Source organism: Zalophus californianus, chromosome 7 (genome assembly GCF_009762305.2).
Source record: "Zalophus californianus isolate mZalCal1 chromosome 7, mZalCal1.pri.v2, whole genome shotgun sequence".
Lineage (NCBI taxonomy): Eukaryota > Metazoa > Chordata > Mammalia > Carnivora > Otariidae > Zalophus > Zalophus californianus.
The window spans coordinates 125,971,251-125,983,916 of record NC_045601.1 but is presented as its reverse complement, the minus strand read 5'-3'; the positions used below and the strand labels follow the sequence as shown (position 1 = coordinate 125,983,916).

Sequence of the window (12,666 nt, the reverse complement as noted above, 5' to 3'; positions counted from 1 at the left end):
TTCCATGATATTTTTTTTTCTTTTTTCCTGAAGGCAATGACCTGTTAGAGAGAGATTACAGTAGAGAATGATAAGATCACTTAGAAAAAAAATAACGTTTTTAAAAACTCCATACGTGGAATGAAGTGTTATTAAAATTACAACATTGTAGATTGTCTTATTTTAAAACAAATCCTTCATATATATGTTAATATATGTTTATTTTATATATTATCATTATGTAATATAAAATAATATTATTTAATATATATTTATGAGAAAAAATAAATATATATATTTGTTTTCACTATGAAACTGTAGATTTTTTTTTTGGCTTAGGTTTTATATACTCAAAAGAATTTATTAGTACTCTTGCTTACCTTTTGTTATAAGCAATATGTAAGTTATGTACTATCAAGGCATGGCATTCTTATTCCAGTCTGAAATAAAAATTCTGGGCTGGAGGCCTCATGTTATAAAACCCCAGATTACTGTCTTCAACACTGTACAATATACAACATACTATATATAGTCCTGAAATGTTAAATTGTCTGATAAATGACATTTAAAGCCTTGTATGGTTAATCCTATGATAAATAGAATATGCATTTTATGATGCATAAACCAACTTCAAGCTCCAATTCAGGCATTACATTTGTTTAAAGTGAAAAGTGGTATATTTACTATGGCTTCTTTTCGCATTGTCCTGGGTACACTGAAGATGAGGTCTTGTCCTCAAAGGGCTTACAGTCCCACAAATAAAACCACCTATATCAACGTGACACAAAGTGCTTAATTATAATTAATTTTTTATTTAAAAAAGGAAAAAATGTATTCTGGGAATGAAGAGGAGAAAATTATTTCATCTACCTGTAGAATGTAAGAAAGCAAAGCAAGCTGTCTTCTCAGAATACAAGGAATGAAGCCTTGCTTGCTTGTTGCATCCTCTCCTTCTTCCTTTTTTCTTTTTCTTTCTTTTCTTTTCTTTTCTCTTTCTTTCTTTCTTTCTTTCTTTCTTTCTTCTTTCTTTCTTTCTTTCGAGAGAGCATACACCAGTGGGGGCAGGAGGTGGGCAGAGGGAGAGGGAAGAGAGAATCTCAAGCAGGCTCCATGCTGAGTGCAGAGCCCAAGGTGGGATTCAATCTCACCACCCTGAGGTCATGACCTGAACCAAAATCAAGGGTGGGACACCTAACTGACTGAGCCACCCAGGCACCCTGGGAATGCAGCATTCTCTCATTTAATCCCCACACCACCACCATTTTGTGGGTGATAAAACTGAGGCGCAGGTAATTTGTATAACTTGTGCAAAGTCACAGCAATAGTAAGTGCCAGAGCTGGGATGTGAGTCCAGGCACTGTGGCTCCAAAATCCATACTCTTATCCACTATGCTCATCTTCTCTCTTAATAATAGCAATGCTAATATAATAAAAATAATTTGTGAGAATTTACTAAGTGCCAGACACTGTGCTAAAGCACTTTATATACATTTTTTTTCATCTAATCCTTACACTAACCCTATAAGGCAAGTGTTTCATTGTCTTTTTAAAGATAAGGAAACTGAAGAGAGATTAAATAACTTCCCTGAGGTTGCACAATTAGTAAATAGTGAAGCATCTCCTAGAACATATTCTGCAAAACACTGATTGCCCCCAAAAATAGTTCCCATGGTCATTTAAGTTTGGAAAACATGAAACCTGTAGGAGATTTATAGTCTACACCAATAAAAGTCTCCCATAAATACTTCAAGTATCTGGGGCGCCTGGGTGGCTCAGTTGGTTAAGCGACTGCCTTCGGCTCAGGTCATGATCCCGGCGTCCTGGGATCGAGTCCCACATCGGGCTTCCCCTTCTCTGTGGGGAGCCTGCTTCTCCCTCTGCCTCTGCCTGCCACTCCCCCCGCTTGTGCTCACTCTGTCTCTCTCTCTCTCTATGTCAAATAAATAAATAAAATCTAAAAAAAAAAAAAAAAATACTTCAAGTATCCTGATTGACTTTGGTTTCCCAAAACTGGCTTAACCATGGAACTCGTATTCTTCCAGTGCATGTCAATCTCCCACCAAAGTATCGCTGCATTACACTACTTTGAGGATAGACTGGCTTTAATCAGACTCACTAGACATTAACCAGGTTCACTGGACAGGCTCATGGAACTAGAAAGGCAGAGTTTCCATTTGCAATAAAAATAAAACCAATGAGAACCAGATACTAAAAAATACTTGACTTTCTCTTTCCATCTTTATGTTTCCCTTTGTCAAAGATGCTTGGGAAGCCAAGGCATAACACTAATATACTCATTTTCAGGGACACATTATTATGGGAGTGGAGGTGGGATGAGATGAGGTGAATTCTGGCAGTGCTGCAGGACCAGTGCATTCAATACCTGCAGGCAGACTAGACTCACCCAATCCCTCACCTGGAATGCTGCAGTAGCTTCTTAACTGACTTTCCGGCCTCCAACATGGCCACCATCCATTCCTTTTCTTACTCTTTCACCAGAAGAAGTTGAAATTTCCACACACACACACACACACACACACACACACACACACACACACACACACACACATATATATAAAGACATGTCAGTTTGCTATTTCAGATTTTTCATGGGATCCCCAATGCAGTGAAAGTCCAAATTTCCTAACATGGTCTACAGGGTTTGCATGAGCAGCTCCTGCCTATTCCTCCTTCGTGGTCCCACTACTACCCTCCAGCCAACCAATCATCTTTCAATTTCTTAAGTAAACCAGACACTCTGTTGCCTAAGTCTTCACTCCCCTCTCCCTGAAATATCCTTCCCCACCCCTTTTTATTCCTGGATAACTTGTTCATCTTTCTGACCATTGCTTATATACCTCACTTCCTCCAAAAAGCTTCCTTAATGCCACTCCCTCAATCTGAATTACAGGTTTCCTGTACCTCCCAGATACCGCCTTCTACCCGATACCATATACTGCTTTTTCAGAATATTTATGGTGCTTTGTCATAATTATCTGTTCACTTTTTAGTATCTACCACTGTGTATTTATCAAGTTTATATTGATTAGGCAGTGACCTAATCAACATTTATATCCATGCCTTGAATGGCAACATAAAATGACCTGCATAAAATTCCTGGAGGACAGGAAGTTGTGGAGAATATTAAATATGTTGAATATATGCTTAGGGTCTACAATTATATTAAGAGCTTGGAATAATTAACCAAATTCAATAAGATGAAATTTAATATGAATACATGCAAAGCCTTAAAACTGAACTACAAAGAAGAAAACCTTTATATAGATATGGCTGGCTTCTAGGGATTTGGATTGAATCATAATGCACTACTGGTAGAAATGACATCAGAATGTATTTTTCTTTTTTTTTATTATGTTATGTTAATCACCATACATTACATCATTAGTTTTTGATGTAGTGTTCCATGATTCATTGTTTGCGTATAACACCCAGTGCTCCATGCAGTACGTGCCCTCTTTAATACCCATCACCAGGCTAACCCATCCCCCCACCCTAAAGGTTTTTGCTTTAACAGATGTTTAATGTAAATCAAAAATAAGATAAAACTATTCAAAATACTAATGATATCTTTGACTGAAATAATAGAAATATGCTATTTGTTTTGAAAGATGTAGCAGTCTCTGTCTTTCATTGGAAAAACCATAGCTAGAATAATGTACTTAATTCTAGGAAAAATACAACTAGAGAGAAATTTATAAAATGAAATGCATTCCAGAAAATAGTAGAGGGTTAAAGTTCTGGAAAAGAACAGTTGAGGAAATGGAGAATGTGTTAGTCAAAGGAATAGAAGCCTTTATATACCTAAGGAGTACCAGATGAAATGAATAGAATGTAATCTATATTTATCCAGAAATCAGCACCAAGATCCATGATTAGAAAAATTACAAGGAAGCAGATGTCAGTTCATCTTAAGAGGTCTTTTCAAATAATTAAAATTGTTTAAAAATGGACTATTTGCTTTGTGAGATAGTGGGTTTCCTGTTCAGATGAAGACAAAAAGCCTAAGCATTTGGGCTTTCAAGATGTCTCATGCAGTACATAGCAGGTCTACCAGATGGTCTAGAAAGTGCCTTGGCCCTCAGAGATTCTGTGAGGCTATAATATCAGTGCATTCCTTCCACTGGTGCTGATGAATGGAGACCTGATTAAACCCATTTCTGAGGATTCAGTTTTTAGACATTTAAACAAAACAAAAACATTATTGAAAGGCACAGTGCTAAGAAAGAGGACCAGATGAGTTGATTACTAAGGTCCTTTTCAACTAAGACATTTATGAGTCTCCAGCTCTTTCTGAAGCTGACTTAACACTAGGGATTGTGACCTTAATAAGACCAGAGAACTTAGGGGAAAGGCAGCTTGAAAGAGAGAGGTCTAGAGAATTAAACATCTTCCACCTACAGCATAATGGAAGGAAAGTGCCCTTTAGGGGACCATGTTCAGGGTTCTGCAATGGGGTAAAAATAGAACTGTATCTTGCACTTTCTGTGTGCTGTAATGTTGCAGTCAGAGTAGCCCACCGAACACCACATCATGTAAAATATGCAATGGCTCCATCAGAGTTTATAGTTAAGCTAGCCACAAGTAAGCTTATGGCCCCACTATGTGCCAGGCATCATGCCAGAGCTGTTGTCTTGTTATGTAATTGAATTTTTGTAGAAATTCTCAAAGTATTAGTCTCCTCATTTGAAAGGTGAGAAAACTCAGCTTCTGTGAAGCAACATCCTGTACCTATGTAATTAAGAGACCTGGGATTCAAACTCAGGATTACCTGGACTTTGAATTAATCAAGAGTGTTTCAGGAACTCCTAAACTTTAGAAATGGAGAGTATCTAAATGAGCCCAACTTCTTGGTTTTGCGTATGAGACAAAAATGAGGCCAGAGGGGACCAAGTGTCCTGCACAGGATTCCCATGTAAACACAAAGGAAGGCATTGGAGACTTTCAGGGTGATGCTCCAGCATGAGTACAGCCTCAGCAGCTGTGGTCTGTGTATACTGTATTTACAGTATACTGTATTCACAGCTGTGAGGGCAAACCATGCAGCAGACAGGGTCAGGTTAGGCAGAAGTCTAGTGTACCCCCACCAGCCTCTCTCCTTAATTCCCCTTTACAACTCCAAGTGTGCATACAGAAATCTATCTCTAGACTAGATCTTGCACACTGCAGTGTAGATGGGCGGAGTTACCTCCATATTCAGTGATCATTTGCAGAGGAATGGGAGAAAGGTAGGAGGAGATCTAACCTTTATCCAGTGCTATCATGTCTCCAATAAATGTATAAGTGACATTTACCCTCCCAATTCCAAAAGCCAGAGGAAAGACCTATAGATTTTTGTATCAGACCAGGGTTGACTTCCAGATTGGTGGAAATGTGAAGCTTTATTTCTTCATGTTCAAAGTGGAAACAGTTCTATCTATCGCAATGAAATGTCAGTATTTTGTCTCCACACCTGTTCTTTTCTTTCCTACCTTTGAGGGACCAGATCTACTTTTAGAATTATAGAAGGAGGGGTATTTGACCCTACCTGAAATAAGAGGAGAATTTTGAATTAAAGGTCAACTTTGGACCTTTGGAACATCCCTTTGAGGCTTTGTCAGATTTAATGCCTCCCTTTTTAAAGATAAGAAAATTGAAATGGCTATCCCTTCCTCATTCCTAGTTAGTGACATAGTGAGGTGATAGTCATGATGAAAGCCAGCATGGGCCTGGGAATGTGTAGACTTGAATTCTGGTCTTAGTTTCTCTGTACCTAGACCTATGTGGGAGGCATCACATCAGCACTGCTCTGTCCATCCCCTGTGTATGAAGTGAGGTCACAGGCGGGAAAGCTTTTAAAATCCTCTTTGAAGGCAAGAATGTCACAAGGGAATGACTCTTAAATCTATCAACCCCCTGTAGAGAGTTTTATCCAACAGACCACATTACCTCAATACCTAAAGAATCAGGAAAAGCAATCTTGTTTTTTGAGTTTGTGGTTGTATCAAAGTTACTCAGTGGTGTCCCTCAATTATTTTCTTTATGTGTAGACTACCTTCATGTCACAAATATTCACCTGTTCAAGGAGAGATGGGACACCAATAAAATGGACCACCACACTGACAAGTACGAAAACAACAAGTTGATTGTGCGTAGAGGACAGTCTTTCTTCATCCAGATTGACTTCAATCGTCCATATGACCCCAGAAGGGATCTCTTCAGAGTGGAATATGTCATTGGTGAGTGCCATGGGCAAGCCATGTTGTGATAGTCCATCTGTGTCATCATGTTATGATAGTCATGATACCACGGGCCGCATAGTGGAGAAGGATACAGGTGCAATTGTTTACTTCCTAGAATTATACTTTGACAATTGACTGGGGCTGGGGCTACATCCAGCCCCAGGACCACCCTATGCTCTAAGATGGGTCTGTATAATGCCAAACATTTGGGCCTATCCAAGTAAAAATCTGTACAGTAAAAGTGAGTATAATTGGTACAAAATGTTAGTTAATTATTTTTCCCCAGATGTTTTTGACATCCTATAGTGTGGCTTTTAATTTATCAACTCTTTTCTCATGATTTCATTGGTTTTATGTGCTAAAACTATTTTCAATTCTTAGTATACAATCTCCATATAAGCATTTCCCAGACTCTGTTCTGCTCTAATCTACTCCCATGGGATGGCTCATGAAAGATAGACAGTCAAGTAAAGTTCACGAAACCCCTTGTACTCTTATCTCCTTTTGTAGGTTGACAATATACATTAGCTTAACAGTTCTGGGAAGTACCATTTAACTCTGTTCGGTTGGGTGTTTGCCAAATTAATTAGATCCTGGTACCCTTTAAATTATAGCTATTAACATTTGACACATTTTAGTAAATACTTCCCTAGAAATTTACAAATATAGCAAGTAAACATATGCACAAAAAAGCAAAGGTGGCTCAATATCAGAAAAACTATCTCTATAATCCTACATATAAATAAAGTAAAAGAAAAAAAGTCAGGCAATCAAATCAGTAGTCACTGAAAGGAACATGATTAAATTCAGCAGCTGTTTTTTTTTTTAAAGACTTTAAATAAGACAAAAGTAAAAACAACTCCTCAATTATAGTAAAAATTATTTATCCCAAACCAACAACTTTTGGTATTCTAAGTCGCAAAAAGTTAATTTAATTATAATGAGAAATTAGAGATACGTGCTATTGCCTTTCCTTTTTTTCTAAGCTTTAAAGATTTTAGCAAATGAGAAATACCTCCTATAAATACTGAGAAAAATAAAATTATATATTTTGCTACTGCTATGATTGTATATATAGAAAACCCAATAGATTCAAGGACAAAGTTTAATAAAACTTTGTAAGATGGCTAGATAGAAGATAAATACATAAAAGTCAATAGCCTTTCTCTTTAGCATTGAGAACCTAGAAATAGAAATAAGAAAAAAAAATCCCACATATAAAAGTTACTAAAACTATGAAATGTAAAAATAAATTTAAAAAAAAGATGCAGAACACAAATAAAGCAGCTATTAAATCTTAATAAGAGATGTGAAAAAACTTTGAAAAGGCAAATACGGTTTTGGATATGCTATCTCAATTTTTTTAAATGTCCCAAAATTAGGATGTAAATATAATGCATTTCCAATTGGAGGATATTTTTTTTTGTCTTGAATAAAATAAGAGTTCATTTGTAAGTGTAATTACTTGGCAATAATCAAGAAAATGATACAAAGAAAGAATAAATAAAAGAGCATTTTCTATCAGAAGCATCTATCAGAACATATTATAAGAAGTGTTTTGTGGAACAGAATAGAGAATCCAGAAATCGATGTCAGTATGTAAGATTACTTAATATATAGTTGTTGGTTTTGTGGAGTAAGAAAAGTATGTGGGCTTTTTGTTTTTTTGTTTGCTGTTTTAATAAATTAAATGATGTATTTTACATCTTGGTATTTTAGTATATATATATTACATGTAAGTATATGCATTTAACATATTCTTGTATTTAACATATATTTATCTATATGTGTATAATTATATATATTATTTTACATGTATATATATTTGTTTTATACATGCCAAAATACCACAGATGACCATATATATGAACAAATGACCAAAATATAAGTATATGAGAAAAATACCACATATGAAGTCAATGGATAAAAGATAGAGCTGGAAAAGTATTCAGAACATACATCAGAGATAAAAGGTTAACATAGAAAAAAAAGCTCCTACAAATTGACAATCTGAAGATAAGCAATAGAAAAATAGACAAAGTATATGAAGAGACAATTCTCAATTAAGGAAGTCCAAATAACCTGTAATCACATGAAAACATGGTCAAATTCACTAACAGACTGGGAAAGCCAAGCAGTCATTTCTATCCAACAGGCAAAAATTTAGAAAAAAAACTGTAATTATCTGTTGCTGGCATGTATGTTGAGAAAAACATACATTGCTGATATAAATGTATAATTTCATAACCTTTTTAGAAAGCAGTTTGGCAGTATCTGTTAATATTAAAAAGACATATGCCTTTGACGCAGTCACTCCACTCTTGGAAATCTATACCAAAGATATTTAAAGTCTAGTTTATAAAGATGGGTATTATTTACTGTAGCATTGTAATAGTGACATAAAAATAAACACCCCTCGGTAGTGGAATGGTGGAATATATTGTGATATAACCACACAATGAATTGTTCCTTTAAAAAAAGGATGAATTAGACCTATGCCAGATGATTTCAGGTGAAGCAGTGGTGAGGAAACAAAATATGGAGTATATATGATCTTCTCTACGTGTGTGTAACTATGTCGTGCCTAGATTTGTAGAGTATTGTAAGTGCAGAAAAGAGTAAGAAGCACACACATAGGTAATGACATGCATTCCTTGGTGGGAGATGCGAGAATAACCAAAATAAGGAAGGGAGAAGCAAAAGGAAAGGGGAAGCTAGTAAGGAAAAGAGAAAAAAGCAAGGATGATGATATGAATATATGTAGGCATTGAGGTAAAATTATGATCTCCGTGGGAATATATATATATATATATATAACATTTATATATATTATACTTTATATATATATTACATTTATTTATATATATATAAATTAAGAGTAATAACATCAAAGCTAAAAATAAACAACACTTCCTTAGAAAAAAATCTCTGACCCGTAACTACTTGAGGTATATGGTTTCTATTCCCTTTCGTTTACAGTAAGGAAACGAAAATCAGTTGAAGCCAGAGTGGAAATGGGAGAGGAGGAAAGAGATCATTGAATAAACAACATCAGTACAATGTGGGAGTTTTGCACAGAACTGTTTGCTATCCCAATTGTGGGGTGAGAGAAAGGAAAACCAAATTATCATTCCTGTATGTTAGGTGAAATGCAATAACCACAATTTCATTACATTTTAGGGAGCAGACTATTATTGTTAATATTTTTTAATAATGAGTACTTCAGATGAGAAAGGAATCCACAGCTAATAGTTTCCAGAGTATTTTAAAATCTGCTGAGAATTTATTTGTATTTTTCCCCCTAAGTTCATTTATCACTTTTGGGTGTGTGTGGGGGGGTGGGTGGGGTGGGTGTGGGTGTGTGTACATGCACACTTGTTTGGACTGGATTTGATTAAAATGCCCTTCACACCTTTGTAACGCAATGATCACCACCTGTGTGTCAACAAATGCACGTTTGAAGCTCTGTCCCCAGGTTTGCTCCAGCTATACAGGAACTTTTTATCTCCTTTATAGCCAAATATTTAGTGCAGAGAGGAGAGAGGAAAGCTTTGTCCCTGAAGTGGACTTGATCGAGGTCTGAGGCTCTTTCCCACAGACCACTCAGAAACAAGTTATAATAATAGAAGTCTTAGGGAAGATGACAAGAGGAGTGTCAGATCAGGTTCCCAGTGAGAGCTGTGAGCCACTGGGGCAGAGTGCTTTGTCCTGAGTGGCAAGGTCAGGGCCATGACCACAGCATCACCACTGTGAGCATGTGAAGTCCTCCCTTCTTTTTCACAAAAGACATTGTATTACTTTTGTTCCTTCCGTGAAAAGGTGGGAGAGGGGAAGCATAGCAAATTTACCTTTGAGATAAAAATCTATATATTTTAAAAACCAACACGTATTCTAAATCCTTCTTAGACCCCACAATGTGTACTTTCGGAGTTAAGCTGTATTCCAATATGTGTAGCCTATAATAGGTGTTATTACATTTGAGGATTTTGTATTTCCAAATTTCCTGCAGAAACAAGGAGAGAAAAATAACATAACTCCACATTCTGCTCTTTAGTGTATGAGAAATCAATCACATTTGTAAAGGGCCTTAAAAGACCAATGATAGAAGATTTATCCCAGATAGTGTTCTCTGTGCACCCCATGTCATTCAGGAGGTGCCATGACCTCCTGAGGCTTCATGTCGGTGGTAGGACCAGGACTGAAGAAAAAGAACATGGGGGACCTTCATGGGGCTCAGAGATATTTCTCTTAAAATGCAATATTTGTGGGGCCCCTGGGTGGCTCAGTTGGTTAAGCATCCGACTCTTGATCTCAGCTCAGGTCTTGATCGCAGGGCTCCATGCCAGGTGTGGAGCCTTCTTAAGAAAAAAATGCAATATTTATTTCAATAGGATTGAATAAAAAATTTTATTGATTTTTTTATTGATTTTAAAAGTAATTGCTGTAATGAGAAGAGACAAGAGTATCAAATGCGCACTGGAAATGAAATGAAATGAAAGCACAGTCTTATACATACATGCAGGTGCACCTCAATTTCAGGAAACCTAGAAAGTAGAAGGAGTGATTTAAAAAACAGGAAAGAGAATGCTTTGTAAAAATAAAAACAAAAAATCTCTTCAAATATTTCTTTTGAAGTGTTTATACCAGGATTAGATTTATCAACAAAGATTGATTTATGCTCTAATTTAAAGAATATAACTATTGCATAGAGCAAGCTATCATTATATTAAAACACAGAAAAAGAGTCACTTTACACTTACTTGTTTGCAGTTTGCATTCAGTTTTTATTATTGTTCCTTTCTCTTTCCCTGTGACTTTATGTCAGATGAGCCAGGATGTGCTAAGCACTGGAGTTTCCTTTGTTACTACCTTCAGAACCACAGGATTTATTTATAAATGATCCTGCCTTTATTTTTTTGATTTTTTAAAAGATGTTATTTACTTATTTGAGAGAGACAGAGCAAGGGGGAGAGCACAAGTGGGGTGAGGGGCAGAGGGAGAAGCAGACTCCATGCGGAGGAGGGAGCCAGATGTGGGGTTCTATCCCGGAACTCCTGGATCATGACCTGAGCCAAAGGCAGATGCTTAACGGACTGAGCCACGCAGGCGCCCCATGATCCTTAAAGTTTTTTTTTTTTCTTTCTTTTTAAACACTTAAGTAAATAGATTCTCTCAGATGGCCCCAGATTTATCCCTTGTTTGCCGGGTCCTCGTTGTAGAGAAGGTGAACAGGGGAATAAATGCATTTCCTCAGCCAGGACTTTCGCGCATGAGCTACAGACGGTCGCCGCACTTTGATAACGGCATTCGTTAGTTGCTGGCAGAGCACAGCCATCTCTGCATTAGGTGAGATGTGTTAATGAATTTGAGGAGGTGGGTGCGGCTGAAAAGTGTGCCTGGTCCTTTGTGGGGCCTTTTCTGTCTTTCTACCTCTGAGTCTAAAGCCATGACAAATCATGGAAGGAATCTGGAGCACTGTTCATTCTAGATTTTGCTAACCTGGAGCTGCAGCTGTGAAAACAGGAAGTTTGTGGTGTTACTTTGTTCTACTTTGACATGCGCCCCCTACTTATCTGATACCCTGTTGAGGGAGAGTCATTCTGAGGAGAGAGGTATGAGCTGGATCCCTTACCAGCCATCCCCCTCAAAGCAGCCCTACCTGGTGAGCCCTCCAAGCCAATAACAGGGTTCATGAGCAAGTTCTTTGCTCCTTGGGCCCAATCACAGGAACCCAAGGTGTGCAGGACAGCACCTCGAAGATTCTCTTGCCTTTTCTTCAGTAGTACCACTGCTCCCATGGCTCCAGGCTTCATATTTCTGGTTATGGCAGAAAGCAGAGGGGAGGGATGGCCTCAGCAAAACCTGCTCCTCCCATCAGGACAGCGAGAGCTTTTCTGGAAGCCCCCAGCAAGCTATTCATGTCTCACTTGCCACCCTTATCTGTAAGAGAAACTATGAAATTATTTCATTTTTTCAGTCTCCTCAGAGGAAAGGGGCAGGGAGCACCAAAAGCTGATGCTGGTAGACCCCCAGTGGTGTGTGCTAGAAGTCCCTTCCAGCTTGGCCATCCTGTGAGTCTGAAAGTGCAGCCCTTACTCTGGGGTTGTTCATCCTGAGCCCAGTCATTTACAGGATGACATCAATTGCACATATTCTGCATTCTTAACCACATAAAACATTGAATTATCCTCAACACTTCAATATTTCTATTTCACTCATTTCTTGAATAGCGTTTCCCAAAAGCCAGCTGGGGTGTCAGACTCTGATGTGTTCTAAGGATGAGAGTGACATTATCAATTCTCAGTTGGGGGTTCAAGATTGGAGAGAGAGTTAGAGCCTGGATTAGGGCATCTGTTGTAACAATGGGGAAGACGGATGGGGTTTGAGGAACATTTGGATGGCAAAATCCACAGGACTTGTGATTGGGAGTCGTCTGTGCAGACAGAGG

The 12,666-nt window shown here is 37.6% G+C and overlaps 1 protein-coding gene across 1 annotated transcript in view; it reads left to right on the top strand.

Moving 5' to 3' along the window:
* Positions 1-12,666, top strand: part of F13A1 (coagulation factor XIII A chain) — a 165,879-nt gene that overhangs the window by 8,145 nt on the left and 145,068 nt on the right. The window contains exon 3 of the mRNA XM_027602389.2: positions 6,027-6,215. Within this exon, the coding sequence (XP_027458190.2) occupies positions 6,027-6,215 (189 nt within the window). The remainder of the gene's footprint in view (positions 1-6,026; positions 6,216-12,666) is intronic.